The sequence below is a fragment of the Tamandua tetradactyla genome, chromosome 21, assembly GCF_023851605.1.
Source record: "Tamandua tetradactyla isolate mTamTet1 chromosome 21, mTamTet1.pri, whole genome shotgun sequence".
Classification (NCBI taxonomy): Eukaryota; Metazoa; Chordata; class Mammalia; order Pilosa; family Myrmecophagidae; genus Tamandua; species Tamandua tetradactyla.
In genome coordinates, this window is record NC_135347.1 from 59,532,216 (window position 1) to 59,550,321 (window position 18,106).

The window sequence follows — 18,106 nt, forward strand, 5'->3', positions numbered from 1 at the left end:
ATTTTTTTCTAAAAAAAAAAAAGAAAAGAAATAGATACATATTTCTAAGGGATAGAGAATCCTTACAAATCAACCCTGCAGGGGGTGTGGTTTTATATTCTCTTAAAACAAATATGGATAATGTTACAAGAGAAAGATATTCTTACTAGTAAATAGGCTTATCTACTGAAAACAGGTCCCTGCTGTACAGACTTTAGGTGAACAGCTAAGCTCTTTTAGACGATTCAAAGGATTTAAATAGTTTTCAATGCCATGTACAGACTTTTTAGTTAAGCCCTCACTTTTTAAAAATTGCCTTAATTTTAAATAGTAATCTTGGAATGTCTTTACTTATATTTTCAGCTCATTACTTGCCTTGTTTCAGTAAAATTGTTTCTACTGTCAAATAGTTACTTGAGTGTGTTGGCTCCATGTGCTGTTCTCTCTTTCCTCGGCATACTTAGATGGCTATTAAGGGGAAGTAAGAGTCATTGTCAGTCTCTCGCTGCAGGCAAGTTATTGCATTGGGAAATAGGTTGGTGCCTTTTGCCTCAAAATTCTTGGACAAAATCGTGGTGGATGAAATAATTGTTCTTTGTTACTCCAAACTGGAGTAAAGAGGTGATTTTCTGCCCGTGCAGAATTAGAAAGCAACTTCTACACCAGATTTTTTAGAAGTCTGATTAGAGTGGTTTTATTTCTGCCATATGTTTGTTTAAGAAATCACTTTCCTAATTCCCTTTCAATATCTTTCGTCACTTTCTAGTTTAACTTCTGCCGTGTTTGAATGAAACTTTGTGACTGTTCTCAAGATGTTCCAGATAACTGTTTTCAAGGATTAGTTGTGAAGACCTTGAGATTTAATGGTTAAAATTATACTGGACTAGTTAGATGAACTGTCAGAATCAACCTCCATCAACTTTAGTGTTTTAGAGAAGTATCCAGTGCAAATTTGGAGTATTCCATACCTCAAACTGTTCCCCTTTCATTCTGCATTTTGAAATGGGTATCTCCTCATGTGTCTAGGTCTAGAGAGAAGTGATTAAAACTCAAAATGGCATAGCAGCAAGGGTACAGAGCTTTGCTCTGTGAATTGTGATGGAACCAGGAAGTTTTGTCCTTCTCCTAGATTCCACCCACCCCCACTTAGATGCCAAGAGGCCAGAATCCATTGCTTTCTTTTGGGGGACTCAGGGGAGGAGGGGCTGTTTTGTTTTGTTTTATTTTTCACATCGTAAAAGTCCTTTCTTTATACAATTGTCTTCAACAATTAAGGCTACTGGAACACAGCTCAACAGCTTCAGGTACTTCCTCCAGCCACTCCAATACACCATAAATTAAAAAGGGATACGTATATAATGCATAAGAACAACCTCCAAAGATAACCTCTTGACTCTGAAATCTCTCAGTCACTGAAACTTTCTTTTGTCTCATTTCTCTCTTCCCTTTCTGGTCAAGAAGGCTTTCTCAATCCCTTGATGCCGGGTCCCAGCTCATGTTGGGAGTTCTGTCCTGTGTGTCCAGAAAGAATTACACCCCTGGGAGTCAGGTCCCACATAGGGAAGAGGGCAGTGCCAAGATGGCTTAGAGAGAGGCCCCATCTCAGCGACAAATGAGGTTCTCTGGGAGTGACTGTTACGCCTAATTTTAAATTGGCTTAGCCTATCCTTTACAGGAATAAGTTTCATAGGGGCGAACCCCAAGATCGAGGGCTTAGCCTATTGATTTGGTTGTCCCCACTGCTTGTGAAAACATCAGAAATTCTCAATATGAGAAGCTGAGAATTTCCTCCTTTATCCCTAATCCCCCAAGGGGACTTTGCAAATACTTCTTAATTCACTGCCCAAATTATTCTGGGATATAGCAGGGCATCACACTAACCTGGACAAACTAATAAAATCTCAGGCCCTAGTCAAGATTCCAGGGACTTCTGGTGTTCAAGTAAACGGACAATACAGTCCACGTATACACTTTAGTTCTCCCTTCCATTCTTGTCATTAGGCACCTCCGTCCGTTATGAATTGCTATAAAAAAACAGTGCAAATGTCCATTCAAGTGTCCGAACACAGTTTCTACAGGTATATACTGAGCAAATGGGCAGCAGGATCACATGGCAAGCCCACCCCTAGCCTCCTGTGGAACCATCACATTGCCTTCCAAGGGGCTACACCTTTCAGTTTCCCTTCTGACACCAACAAGGTACATCTCTTTCTTCGCATTTTCTCTAGTTTTTCTTTCTCTCTGTTCATTTTTAAACAGTTTTATTCACACATCATAAATCCAATCTAAACATATAGAAAGGCTTTCACCACCATAATCTAAATAAAGACATTACCTTTTCTTCCACAAAGAATCCATACTTTCCCCTATGTCCCCTGCCTGTTGACATTTAGTGTTGGCATAATGCCTTTGTTACATTCAGTGGAAGCATATTACAATGCTACCATTGACTAAAGACCCTAGCATGTACTGATTATACTTTTTCCACTTATACCATCCATTTTCAGCACCTTGCAATGTTATTATCCACTTGTTCTCCCTCATGCAAAAAGGCACTATTTTTTATTAGTACCTTTAAACACTATCACTGTCCACTCTAGGCATCCCTAAATTATACTGTCTCAGTCTTTATCCTCTATCTTTCCTTCAGGTTTCATACATGCCCCCGGCCCTTCTCCCTCAATCATACATTCAGCTTCATTCAGTGTACGTAAATTATGTGCCACGATCGAATAGTATTGTGCTATTCATTTCTGAAAATGTTTACAATCTATATTTCTTCCACACCAACTGTCCAATCTCTATCTTATTTCTATCTCCTGATAACCTGTATTCTTAACTTCAACTCTCAAAGTTCACTCATTAATGTCAGCTCATATTAGTGAGACTGTACTGTATTTGTCCTTTTCTGGCTAATTTCACTCAGCATAATGTCCTCAATGTTCATCCACACTGTTACATGCTTCATGACTTTATTCTACCTCACAGCTATGTAATATTCCATCATATGTATATACAACAGCTTGTTAAGCCACTCATCTGTTATGGACATGTGGACTGTTTCTATCTCTTGGCAATCGTAAATAATGCTACTATAAACACTGGTATTGTGTCTCTCTGTGTTCTGTTCCTCAGGTCTTCTGAATACATACCTAGCAATGGGAATGGCGGATCATATGGCAGTTCTATACTTAGCTTCCTGAGGAACCGCCAAACTGCCTTCCAGTGTGGTTGTACCATTTTACATTTCCACCAACAGTGCTAAGTGTGCCTCTTTCTCCACATCTTCTCCAGCACTTCTTGTTTTCTGTTTTTTGATAATGGCCATTCTAGCAGTGTCAGATGATATCTCTCTGTGGTTCTGATTTGTATTTCCCTAACAGCCAGTGAGGTTGAGCATCTTTATAGGTACCTTTTAGCCATTTGTATTTCTTCTTCTGAGAAGTGTCTGTTCATGTCCTTAACTTATTTTTTAATTGGGTTGTTTGCCCTTTCGTTCATCAGTTGAAGAATGTCTTTATATATTCTGGATAATAAACCCTTATCTGATATGTAGTTTTCAAATATTGCCTCCGATTGAGTAGGCTGCCTTTTTACTTTCTTGACAAAGTTCTTTGATGCACAAAAATGTTTAATTCTGAGAAGTTCCCAATTAGCTATTTTTTTTTTCAATGCTCATGCTTTGGGTGTAAGGTGTAGGAAACCACCTCTGATTACAAGATTTATAAGATATTTCCCTACATTTTCTTCTAAAAGTTCTATGGTCTTAGCTCTAATGATTAGACGGCGGGTATCCCCTTGTTCCTGATCTAAGAGGGAAAACTTTCAGTCTTTCCTTATTGAAGATGATGTTAGCTGTGGGTTTTTCATATATTCCTTTCAACACGTTGAGGAAGTTCCTTTCTATACTATCCTTTCGAGTGTTTTCATCAAGAAAGGATGTTGAATTCTACCAAGTGCCTTTTCTGCACCAATGATCACGTTTTTTTTTTTCCGCTTTGATTTGTTGATGTGGTGTATTACATTAATTGATTTTCTTATGTTGAATCATCCTTGCATACCTGGACTAAATCCCAGTTGGTTATGAATTTATAATTGCTTTAATGTGCTTCTGGATTTGAGTAGCAAGTATTTTTTTTTTTGAGGATTTTTGCATCTATATTCATTAGAGATATTGATCTGTAATTTTCTTTTCTTGTAGGACATTTATTTGGCTTTGGTATTAGGGTGATGATGGCTTCATAGAATGAATTAGATGGCTTTTCCTCCTGTTTAGTTTTTTTGAAGAGTGTGAGCAGGACTGGTACTAATTCCTTCTTGAATGCTTGGTAGAATTCACATGTGAAGCCATCTGGTTCTGGATTTTCCTTTTTGGGGAGCTTCTGGATGACAGATTCAATCTCTTTATTTGTGACTGGTTTGTTGAGGTCATCTATTTCTTCTTGAGTCAACATTGCATGTTTCTGCTTGTCTAGGAAGTTATCCATTTCATCTACATTATCTAGTTTATTAGCATATAGTTGCTCATAGTATCCTCTCATCACCTCCTTTATTTCTGCAGGGTCAGTGGTTATATCTCCCATTTCTGATTTTATTTGTTTGCATCCTCTCTTTTTTTCTTTTTTTTTCTTTTACTCAACCTAGCTAAGGGTCCATTGATTTTACTGATTTTCACAAAGAACCAACTTCTGATTTTACTGATTTTCTCAACTGTTTTCATGTTCTCAATTTCATTTATTTCTGCCTTAATCTTATTATTTCTTTCCTCTTGTTTGCTTTGGGGTTGGTTTGCTGTTCTTTCTCTAATTATTCCAAGTAAACAGTTAATTCCTCCATTTTTGCTCTTTCTTCTTCTTTTTGGCATGGGCAGGCACCAGTAATCGAACCCGGGTCTCCAGCATGGCAGGCAAGAACTCTGCCTGCTAAGCCACCATGGTCCACCCTCTTTCTTCTTTTTTTTAATATAGGCATTTAAGGCAATAAATCTCCCATAAATTTTGGAATGCTGTCTTTTCATTTTCATTTGCCTCGAGATATTTACTGATTTCTCTTGTAATTTCTTCTTTGACCCACTTGTTAAGAGGGTGCTGCTTAGCCTCCATATATTTGAATTTTCTGACCCTCTGCCTGTTATTGATTTTCAACTTCATTCCATTATGGTTTGAGAAAGTGTTTTGTATGGTTTCAATCTTTTTAAATTTATGGAAACTTGCTTTGTCACCCAGCATATGGTCTATCCTTGAGAATGATCCATGAGCACTTGAGAAAAATGTATATCCTGCTGTTGTGGGGTGTAACATTCTGAAAATGCCTGTCAAGTCTAGTTCCTTTACTGTATTATTCGAATTCTTTGTTTCTTTATTGACCCTCTTTCTAGATGTTTTCTCCATCGATGATAGTGGGAAACTAAAGTCTCCAACTATTAGGGTAGAGGTGTTTATTTTTTCCTTCAGTGTTTCCAGTGTTTGCTTCACGTACTTTGGAGTACTCTAGCTCAGTGCATAAATATGTATGATAGTTATGTCTCCTTGTTGAATTGTTCCTTTTATTAATACACAGTGTCCTTCTTTGTCTCCATTAAGTGTAAAACACTTAGAAGTTTAATTGTTGGATATCAGTATAATTACCCCTACTCTTTTCTGATTATAGTTTAAATGAAATATCTTTTTCCAAATTTTCACTTCCAACTTATTTTTGTCCTTGGGTCAAAAATGAGTCTCCTGTAGACAGCATATAGATGGGTCCTGCTTTTTTTTATCCATTCTGCCAGTCTATGTCTTTTGATTGGGAAGTTCAATCCATTAACATTAAGTGTTATTACTGTAAAGGCAGTATTTTCTTCTACCATTTTGTCTTTTGGATTTTTTATGTTATATCTAATTTTTTTTCTTTCTACCTTTACTGCCAGTCTTCATTTCTACACTCTTCTCCAGACCTCTCTCTCCTGCCTTTTCTTCTCTTCCTGCAGTGCTCCCTATAATATTTCTTGCAGAGCCGGTCTCTAGGTCACAAATTCTCTCAATGATTCTTTATCTGAAAATTTTGCAATTGCCCCCTCATTTTTGGAGGACAGTTTTGTTGGATATAGAATTCTTGTTTGGTTGTTTTTCTCTGTTAGAGTTTTAAATATAGAATACCACTGCCTTCTCGCCTCCATGGTTTCTGCTGAGAAATCCACAGTTTTATTGGGTTTCTCTTGTATGTGATGGATTACTTTTCTCTTGCTACTTCCAAAATTCTGTCTTTGACATTTGAGAATCTGATTAGTTAAGTGTCTTGTAGTATGTCTAGTTTGATCTATTCTGTTTGGGGTATGCTACACTTCTTGGATCTGTAATTTCATATCTTTCCTAAGAGATGGGAAATTTTCTGTGATTACTTCCTCCACTCGTCTTTCTCCTCCTTTTCCCTTCCCGTCTCCTTCTGGGACACCCTCAACACATATATTCATGCAGTTCATGTCATTCAGTTCTCTGAGGCCCTGCTCATATTTTTCCCTTCTTTTCGCTATATTTCTTTCGTGTGTCAGATTTCAGATGTTCATTCTTCTAGTTCACTATCCTTTTGCCTCTTCAAATCTATTGTTGTAGGTTTTCATTGTTTTTTTTCATCTCTTCTCTTATGCCTTTCATTCCCATGAGCTCTGTGTTTCTTCAAACTTTCAATTCTTCTTTTTATTCACTTAAACTTCTTTATATCCTCCCTCAACTGACCACTTTGATTTTTGACAAGATTTTCCATGTCTGTTCAAATACCCTGAATTAGTTGCTTCAACTCCTCTATCTCATTTGAAGTGTTGGTCTGTTCCTCTGACTGGGACATATCTTTGATTTTCCTAATATGACTTGTCATTTTTTGCTGGTATGCAAGCATTTGTTTTCTTAATTAGTTTTTCTGGAGGCTGTTCTCACTCTTTTACCCAGGAGGCTGGATGGCTTTGCTCTCTTGTTTTTTCACATTCAGTTCAACTGACTCTAGACCTCAAGCATAGGTTCTGTTTAACTGATCAGAATTTTTCAGTTCTTGTTTTTCTGTTTCTTTCCCTGCCTATATGGAGCCTGTTCTTTTTTTCCTTCTTTGAAGAGGTTCTCCTCAGATATTATAGACCCCAGTCAGATTTTCCCAGGGCAGACAGGTCCATGTGTCTGGAGGACAGAGTAGTCAGCATCCATTTTCCCTGCAGATTAGACCCAGCAGGTTGTCAGGCTTTCCTGTGACGCCTCTCGACTCTCTGCTTTTCCTATCCTGCCCAGCATGTGAAGCTTGTCTGCCTGCAGCTTCTCACCAGCTTACAGTTATGTGGTGCCTTTAATTTCAGCAGCCTCTCCCTGCCAGGCAGGTGAGACAGAGGTGAGGTTGTATGGATGGCTTTAATTGCTTCAGTTTTCCAGTCCCTGGGGCATGACTTCCTTGAAGGAGGGATTCCACCTGAGCTGGGCCCCAGCTTTCTTGTGGGGAAGATATACCTCTTAGGGAATTTACTCCTTTCACCTGACTAGTTACTATGTCTCTCAGACAAGCTTAATTCTGCCCTTGCCTGGAGCAGTGCTGGGGCCTGAGTGCTTCCAATTCTATCTATTGAGCTGTTAAGGAGTAGAAATAAAGCAAAAAAAAAAAGGCCTTTACAGAACCAGACCCAAGATCTGAAGCTGGTATGTGGCTCTATGTATCTCCAAGCTCTATGTGCCCCCTTTTTTGGGATCCAGCCCTTTTCCAGTATTTTGTGCTGTCCAACTCAAAAAAAAAACTTTCTTATTGTTCCCCCATCAGCCCCATTCCCTCTTTACCAGGGCAAAAACTCCTAGTACCTTTAGTGCTTATTCCAGGTTTATCTGTGCTAGGGGCTTATTTTAGTAATCAGAATTTGTTAATTAATTCCACAACTGGAGCTTGGTTGAGCTAAGCCCTTGCTGCTAGTAAAGTCTATTTCCTTGGGGAACCAGATAGCCATCCATGCCTGTGGGGGAGGGGCCCTGGCCTCCACGGCTTGGGGGACTTACAGTTCTGTAGGGATCTCAACCATTCTGTCTAGTCCAGGCTGGTGTACACTGTCTGTCTGTTAACTGTGTTCCTCCAGCAGTTGTTCTGTACTGTTCTTGGCTATTACTAGCTGCTCTTGAGGACAAACTAAATTCTATACCTCACTATGCCATCTTGCCTCCCCATCCCCATGAGAGTGCATTGTTTTCTGACTTCTGTTCTTATACTATGACCTCACTATGCACTTAACTATTCTGAGGATTACATGAAAGAAAAATTTCCCATTTTAAAAAGGTAAATTCTTACTCTATATTATAATTTCTTTAATATCATGGCATCTTATTTCTGTCTGATTCCTTTTATTCTTTTATCAGTCTTGTGAGTATTTTCTCTTTACTATAAATTTGAAGATCAGATCTTCACAAGGTTGAATATTGCTAGCAAAGGTTGAGACCTTCCAGGGTGACCTTTACCTTGAAGAGAATTATGAGGACTTTATAAGCATTTAGCATGGTAACTACCACAAAGCATTCAGTAAATTTTTCATTCAAAGGTTAAATATCTCTTAAACTTTTATTACATTTTTTGTGTAATTTACTTAGAATGAAATAACATTTACAGCTCCTACAAATATGTTTTACACCTCAAACCCACTTTTGGAGAGCACAAGTATGAAATACAAATATGTATACTGAATGTCCACTACGTTAAAAACACTCTGCTAGATACAATATAGGTTACAAGTACAGGGTTTATGCCATAGAGAAACTTTCAATCCAGTGAAGCCAGCAGACTGACAAAATGACTGTTTTATACAAGGCAGTTTAAAGAGTACAAAGAGGCACACGCATAAGGTTGAGGGCGTCCTGAGGAAAGAGCAGTGCAGCATGTAGGAGGGTGAGGCACCTATTAGCAATTCCAATGCACATCTAGAGCACAGTGGAAAACAGGTTTATGGTGAAGATGGCAGCAACAGGAAATATGTTTCTGAATCTTAAAGCGCTATGGCTTATGGTTTTAAAAAAGTTATGGTTAATAAAATTATTGGTTATATTTCTTTATATACCAATTCTTTGAAAATCTGTATACATATTGAGGATTGCATGGCAACTGTGAACTAACCAGAATGTTGAAGAGCTGGAATAGTCTGCTTTCAAACTATTTTATAAAACACATTTTTAAAAGTGTACATAGATAATAGTTTTACACCTTTTTATAAAGTGGCATCCATTGATCGTATGAAAATGAAACTAAAACTTAACCACTTCTTATATATTTTTGGAATGTATCTAATGAGATAAAAAAAAAAACACTTCAATATTTTATCCTCATCTATAAAATGGAGATAATGATAATACTTCGCTTTCAAAGACACCTCTTCTCTGTTTAAGGCAGAAGGTGGGGAACTCACATGGCGCTTTTTCTCTTTTACAGGGTTAAGGCTCTGGGAAATCACCTTTTCTCTCCTGGTCTTCACTCTGTGCTGTGTTTTACAAATGCAAACAAAAGCAGAAAGCACAGCTAATTCTATACTACTTAAATAGCATAAGTTTATTATACTTGTATAGGACATTTCTTATATGGTAGTCATTTCCTTCTGCAGCTTTGGCTTTCATCCTTGTGTTAATGTGCTCTCAGTATGGAAATGTTTGTGTAAATTATGATTTATCCACATGATGGAATATTACATAGCCATTAAAATATTTATAATGGGAAGTGCTTATTTTATACATGGAAAGAACAAAACATGAAAGTATACACCTTTTACCTACAGTATGGACAGATGAGTAAAAAAAATATGGATAAAAAATAAATAATAGGGAGAACAGAGGTTAAAATAAATTGAGTAGCTTGAAATACGAGTGGTCAATGAGAGGGAGGGGTGAGGGGTACGTACGTACGTATGAGTTTTTTTCTTTTTTATTTCTTTTGCTGGAGTGATGCAAAAGCTCAAAAAACTGATCATGGTTATGAATACACAAGTATGTGATTATATTGTGAGCCGCTGATTGTACACCATGTACAGAATGTTTTTATGTCAAGAATGTTTGGATGTTTGTTTAAGATTTTACAATAATTTTTTTTTTTAAAGTATTTATAGTATAATCCAACTACATGTGTAAGAAGGTAGGGAATAACAAAAGCCCAGGAGGAAATACCAAACAATAAATTAAAGGAAATACCAAAATGGGATCATGTGTAGGTTTTTTTTTAATTTTCTAGATCTTCTACCAAGTACACGTTTCTACTTGTGTCACTGTGTATGAAACAGAATAACTTTGTCATGCAGAATAAAGACCTCAAGGCACCTAGACTAACTCCTTCATTTTATAGACAAGGAGAACTCAAGGATTTTTGTTTGTTTGTTTTGTTTTGTTTTTTAGTCAATATTATTCAACTAATAAATAATAGAGGCAGAACAAGAATCCAGGTATCCTAGAATAATGTAATTTTATAACGTAAAGTTGTCTCCCTAACCATACATTTATATGGTAATTATGACATTTTAAAAATCAAACACATATTTATTCTCACAGAGTAGATATTATTTATTATTCTTTTTTACAAAAAAGAAAACTGAAGTACAGGGAATTTAATTACCATTCTCATCACACAGCTAATGACTGTAAGAAGCCTAGGTCCCAGGGCACCAGACTGCTCAACAAGCAACGTATGTATACTAGAGCAAATCACTTCTGAAAATTCTTACACAGGGCTTGGAAAAAGTTGGTGATGGCTGTCAAATTATTTCTAGAACTCAAAGTGATATATATACAAAAAAAACAAAAAAGGAGGCCTTCTTTGGACTCCATATAATAAAAACATCCATTTAAATAGGCTTCAGGTTGATTGTAGATGCTTCTTTCTACTCAAATCAACACCCATTTTGAATTATGGCAATAATATTAATGCAAAACCTCATTAATTACTGAAATTTTATCCAGTATAGAACAAGCATTATACATTTATACATAATGGTAACTTTCATATTCACATCAGAAGTTTAAAGAAGGATAGCAATAGAGAAAACAATCTCAGTGTACATTTGAAAACAAATAAATGTATGTTTAAACTTTTAAAATATATATTCTAATAGACTAATATTCCTCTGGGCAAACCTATTGTTTATAATAAGTAAATATTAGTATCTGTAGGCCTTCACACTGCATTCAGGTTTTTATATCACCTCATAGATATGCTGACTCAAATGCTCACTAAACAGAAGTATTAGCTAGTTGCCATGCATTAATACATTATAGCTTAGTCAACTTACCTTCAACTGCACTAGTAGGATCACACTCTTCAAATTCAATAAGACCTGAAGAAAAAAAAAAAGATACATATATATATACATATATATATATATACACACACATATACGAACAAGTTCCAGTAGAAAACAAATGGCTGGAAGAAAACAAAAATCAGATCAGATCCCATTGTATGTTTTTAATTGCTGAGAAATGTTTTCCAGTCACATCTAATAATGTTCATTAATACATAAATAATTTAGAAAATTAAACAATCATAACAAAATATTAAAACTAACCAATTATTAATATAAAAATTTACCAAAAATCCTTTATATGTGAAACCACAGAACAGGAAACAGAGATCTAACAAGTATTTTCTGCTTTCAAGGAGCTTGGAGCATAGTTGATGAGAGAAGAAAGTACACCAAGACACAGTTGCTTTATCTTGGTTGTGCCCAAGGGAAGTGCAGGGGGTTCAAGACAATAAATACTATGCAACTAAGTGATGATACTGTGAAGTACTGATTATATAACGGAATGATCACATGTTAATGTTTTAGTTCATTTGTTGTTAATTTTTTTAATTAATAAATAAATACATTTAAAAAAGAAAATAAATACTACTAAATTATAAGCTTGGGACTTTGTTTTGTTAACTATTGTATCCTCAATACTTAGACTAATGCCTAGGAAAAATTGTAGGTCTTAAATAAATTTTGCTGAATGAACAAATGGCCTAATTACATACCCTCAAACTATAAAGTCCATGACTTCTCAAGAGGTATAAGACTGAACAGCAAGTCAAGGAATTTGAACTGAAATTTGCCGGCAATGGGAAGAGATTTCATGTGAGACAGTGATAAACACACACATCTACAAAGTGGTCTTATAGGAAAATTAATTCAGCATTAGTAAGTGGAACAGACAGGAAAGACAGAAAGATGATAAAATGGAAATCATTTATAAAACTATTAAAATAGCTCTGAAATTACAGAACTACTGAGACTAGCCTTAAATGCCTTAAAATACAGTATAATTCACATATATGTATTTATGTGGAAATCTAAATTATTTAGGAAGTACAGAAAGTAGCAAAAGCATGAATTACTCTACCACTGAAATATCACAAAAACTAAATATCAGACTAAATAAAAAGTATTTTCCATTAAACTTTCACTTTGGTCCTGTTTTATAACATAAATATATGAAAGTCCAGCATTTTTCTAAAGAAATTCTAAATTTATCAGCAGTAACTGGCATAACCTGCTTATCAAGGAATTAAAAATTAGAGCTTGAAGTAATGGGTAGATAATAGAGGATTTTGTAACTGATTCTTGAGAGACATTAAGTTTAACTAAGAGCAAATTTGTGATCAAAGTACTTACTGCTGATTTTACTATGAAAGAAAATTACTGATTAACAAGTAAGATTCCTCTACAAATAAGAACATCTAAAAATATTGGCTAAATGTCTCCCTCTCTTTCCCCAAATCCAAGTTTTGTTTTTAATCATTCCTAGTTTCTATTCAAATTGAGATTAACATTTAGCAACTAGAAGTATTTGGCTATAAAAACGAAATAGTTATAAAAAAGTGAGTTGAAAAAGAAAGCCCTAAATCACTAATTATCATCTCCCTTGATGGGACATTCTTATATGAGTGCGCACACACATATCATATGTCCAACAAAAATTATACTTACCACTTCCACCCAAAAAAACTCAAAGAACCAGAAAACTATTCAATTGAAAATTTAAGGGTTTTATTCAAGTTCACTCTGAAAATCTGAAAACTGAGAAATCATTAAACAAAAGGACACTGAACGTGCGCTTAGAGTCCCTTAGAGGCCTATATTAATTTAAAATGTGGTGACAAAAGACTGACAGATCAATAAGGGTAAAGAATTTAAGACAACTGCATCTGATAATTAGCAATATTTCACTTGGTCTAACAGTTGAGGAATGAAAAATCTCCACCAAAGTTATGAATAGCTTATTATATATTATGAACTTTTCCACTTACTAATAAATCTTGAGAAAAGATAACACTATCAATTGAATCTGAAGAAGGTTTATAAAAAAGGCAACTAGAAATGTATTTAGTAAAAAATTCTCCTACAGCTGCATAGCATGTAATATGCACCCCGCCACGCTTTACAGAATTTCTAATATCCAGGCTACGGGCTTATTCCAGAGAGGAAAACAAAAACAAAAACGAAACAACCCTGGCACACTCTGACGAACCATCACCAAGACCTTCAATGAACCCAGGTCGTCGTCTTCTTTTTTAGGTGCGTGATCCGGGAACAGAACCCGGATCTTCCCCACGGAAGGCGCCCATTCTTTCACTGAACCACCCACGCACCCTAAACCCACGTTTTTAAGACCATGACACAATGTTAGTAAAATTTTCAAATAGATGTTGGGGCAAACTGCACTATATACAAATAGTTTAAAAACGTAGTATCTAGAAGGACCTTTAGAACATCATCTTAGCAAAGTCTCCTTGCTTCAGTATGATAAATACAGAAAAAAATAGTGCTGAAAAATATAGAAAAAAGTAAGATGTTTGGATGACTTCATAAACATGAAAACAGTAAAGGCATCCCTTAACTCAATAAAAATCAATTCCTTCAAACAGAATGCTACATTTTTTCCATCACAAAACCCTTTTCTACAACAGATATATCTTGATTGCTATTCTATTCTTTTAAAATGTCCTCTTACAATCCATTAGAAATAGGAAAATGTCCAATAAAAATAAATTATTCAAAATGAAAACCATTTTTGAAATATAAAGTGATAAATCCTTTCAAATTATACACACATAATTTAAAATTTTAACTTAGCACCATCCATACATAAGCTTTTCTCTCACTAAGTTTCTGGTATAATAAAACTAAATATATCCTTTATAAAACAAACATTAATCATATATGAAAAAGATTCTTTTTTTCAAATGACAAATGCTTACATGCTGCTTCAGACAAGACTCTGTGTGCCTGGCTCATTGACAGCTGCCAGTTCAGATGGATGTCAATGCACATTCTGAACCCCACTTGCAGCATGTCACTTCTGCACTTTGTTTCAAAAATAGAAAGTTTATTCAGCATCTCCCTCAAATGCAATCCACTGCATTTAAGCATCAGGAAAGTTTATTATCTTTTTTTTTTTGACAGTACTAATACTAGATAGTTCTAATGAATAGTTTACCACAACTGGAATTCAACTGTTTTAGCTTCAATTAATTCTGTTATAAAAATAAATAACTGGGGAGGGGCCATGGCGGCTCAGCAGGCAGAGTTCTTGCCTGTCATTTCAGAGACCCGGGTTCGATTCCTGGTGCATGCCCATGTTAAAAAAAAAACAATTAAAATAAATAAATAGCTGGTCTTGCTACTCAGATTTTATACTGGGTCACAAGGGCAATTTAGTTTGTATAAGAACAAATAAGACCATTTTTGCTCTGTCACCTGATGTTCTTTTTCTTTTGGGGGTGGGTAGGTACATGGCTTGGGAATCAAACCCGGGTTTCCCGCATGGAAGGTGAGCATTCTACCCCAGGAGTTCAATTGAAGGCAGCAGAACAACTCTAAAAGTCAACCATTCAACACACATCAACAATCTTGAAATAAGATGCTTTATTTATTAGGGGGAAACAATTACTGCTACCAAAATCAATCAATAAATAAAAACTCAACAGCCTAAGGAATTTAAACCTAATATAGATTAAAACTTTTTAAAAATGTTATAGGGGAAAAAAAGCTTATTTAACAGTAAAATTAATCATCACAAATGTTTTGTGAAATGTGGAAGAGTATAAAAAAGTAAAAAATATTTAATTATTAGTTCCAATTGCTTTGGATTTAGTTCTAAATCTCAGGCCACCAACAGGGCAATTTCGCAACTTTTTCTAGTTAAAAATTGGTCTCAAAACTGAAATAAATAAGTCTAAGTTATCCAAATCAAACCTATTTCTTCATATTTCCAACTAAAACCAATGAACACCTGATTCTAATAATGGCCAAAGGTAAACAAACACACACCCAGACACACACCCAAAGTTTAAGAAGCACAATGATAATGAAGGTGCATATGGGGGAGGGAAGGGAGTTTAGGAGGGTGATGACTCACCACAGTGGAGTCGTGGCTGTTATTTTTAAGTTGGTTCTAGGTTTATAGAATGCAGCACAACCACATTCCTAGGTGCCCAAGCTGATGAAGCAGACAGGTTAACATGAAAAAGAGCACCAAACTCCAGCTTGTGATGTGCATAGGGAATAGTCTTGAGCTCAAGTTCTTCTAGTTTTGTCCCTTGCTTCCTGATTACCTTGGACTAGTTACTCTTTCTGAACCTATAGGGATAACAACAATAACTGATAGAACTGTTGTAAAGATTAAATAAGGTAAAGAAATATTTACTTAATACTATACAACCTGTTCCCATGCCCCAGAAATTCCGAACCTTTTCTCCATAGCTCTCAATACATCCAAACATACCAATAATATAATCATTTGGTATCTGCCTCCCCCCCTCTCTCCAAAGGACAGCCATCAAGGACTGTTCTATTCAGTAATGTAGTCCAAGTGTCTATGAAAGTACACAAATAGGCAGCTCAATGTTTTTTGACTGACTGAATAAAAGGGGACTTAAACTTATTTAAAAAGTATATTAAAAGTATATTGCAGGGCAGTGCAATGGTGGCTCAGTGGCAGAATTTTCGCCTGCCATGCCGGAGACCTGGGTTTGTTTCCCAGAGCCTGCCCACGCCAAAACAAACAACAACAACAAAAATATGTAAATATAAATTGTTATTTCTATTATGTATCTAATTAAATAAGGCTGCTAACTAAAAAAAAAAAGAATGCGATAGCCTTCCAAACATATTAATGAATGAAGTTAGCAAGGAACCTCACACTAATGGCTGAGTAGTAAAAATGTAGATACTACAGATCTAAATTTGCTATGGAAATTTTTCAATTAAAAATTTCAAGCACTGATTATTAAAGGGTGACAATGATAACAATGATCCTTTAAAAGGAAGCTTTAACTCCCAGAAGTATTTAAGAAAAGCATGATTATATATTACTCACACACTTCACTATACTGCTTGGTGAAGGGTGAAGGATAAAACATTCGCTTTGGTTTTCTACCAAAGAAACAAATCTGGACCTGCCAACCATAAATCACACAAAATTCATTAGTAATTATCTTTAATCTATGCCCTCTCCTATGTCACTCTTACTTCTTCAGGCATTCCTCTCTTTCTAGCACAGTCACAAGTCACTGACATCTTACTGTACTTAACTCCTCCAGGAAAGCAAACCAGGTTGCGATCTTAAACCTTCTTTCCCAACCCTACACCAAAGCTTGCCCATGTCTCAGCTGATAAAAGCTATGCTAACACACATGAAGTCTTAAAAGCTGATAGACCTTTCTGTCATTCTTCTATGGGATTCCTCCCTTCTAAAACAATTTTTTTCTAATTATTTTTAAATATTTTAAAGCTACAGAAAAGTTATAGTAGTACAATGTATATCATAACACCATTTACTCAGATGCAACAATTATTGATAATTTGTCACATTTACTTTTGCTCTTTCTCTATATGTACATAAACTTGCACACAATTTTTTTTCCACTTGCTAAATCATTTAGAAATAAGTTGCAGATGACAATGATGCCTCACTTCAGAAATAACTATTCTCAACTAAAGGGCTAGTGAAAACAGTTTCCTCAATACAATGGTTTCAAACCCCAAATGGTAATTAGAATGCCCTACGTGCAATGACTCTCAAACTTTACCATATATCAGAGTTACCTGGAGGGTTTAAAACACAAATGCTGTACCCCATACCCAGAGTGTCCGATTAGAAAGGTCTAGAGGTGGTGGGAAGGAATGTGCATTTCTAACAAATTCTCAGGCGATGTCAATGGTCCTGGAATCACAGAGATGGGTCCACTGCAGGTATTCAGTAAGTACAAACAATGCTGCTCCAGTTTTACAGTACAGAAAAATCTCCTGGGTATCTTATTAAAACACAGACTGATTCATAGGACTAGGGTTGGGTTTGAGATTCTGCATTTTTAATAAGCAACCAGGTTATAGGATCTCAATATTGGCTACACGTTAGAATCAGCTGCGGAATTTTAAAAACTAACGGTACCAAGGATTGAAGGAACATGATGGAGTATGAAGTTTCAGGAATTACTCCCTCAACCAGATGACTATTAAAAAGCAGGAACTGTTTGAATCAACTATTTTGGAACTCTGAAGTCCAACACTGAACATCATTCAGGGAAGAGCAGAAGGAAGAGCTTGGTAAATACCAGTATATTTCTCTTTCAGTGCAGCAGTTACCAATGCCCAGCTCCCACTCTGGCAGCAGACAACAGTGGGATCTGGTCCCGACATAGCTTGCTGATGCCAGGAAGAAACATGAAAAGTCTACTTCTCTAAAACCCAGAATGTAACCGGGCGGACTGCTGATCACACTTTTAATTAGCTACTTCATATGGATTTTCATTGTTCAAACACACCCAGGACAAAGATGATGTAGGAGACAAAAATAGTACACTTCTTCTGAGCTGTGGAACTTAAAGGATGCATTTGCTGGGCAGGTCAAGATAGTACAGGATTAAGGAGCCCTGAAAGAAACACATGGCGCCCTACCTGGCCTCTCTCTCATCCACTCTCTAGGACAGTTAGGAACCAGCCAGCTGTTTCTTTCTGGGTCCTTGGCCTTGTTCCAGCAAGGAAAGAATAACTTGGAAATTCCTCTCCCACAGGCCTCCTTTCAGAATTTGCCCTCTAGGAAAAGCAGAACAAGACAAGGAAAATAGGAGAAGAAACAATTCTACTTGGGGCAAAGGCTTACCTGCTCTAAGTCCAGCA

General features: G+C 36.1%; 1 protein-coding gene across 7 annotated transcripts in view; it reads right to left on the reverse strand.

Moving 5' to 3' along the window:
* The window catches only part of FCHO2 (FCH and mu domain containing endocytic adaptor 2), a 206,126-nt gene that overhangs the window by 110,009 nt on the left and 78,011 nt on the right, over positions 1-18,106 (reverse strand). For all 7 annotated transcript variants that reach the window (XM_077139486.1, XM_077139484.1, XM_077139481.1 and 4 more), the window contains exon 9: positions 11,234-11,278. In XM_077139486.1, the coding sequence (XP_076995601.1) occupies positions 11,234-11,278 (45 nt within the window). The remainder of the gene's footprint in view (positions 1-11,233; positions 11,279-18,106) is intronic.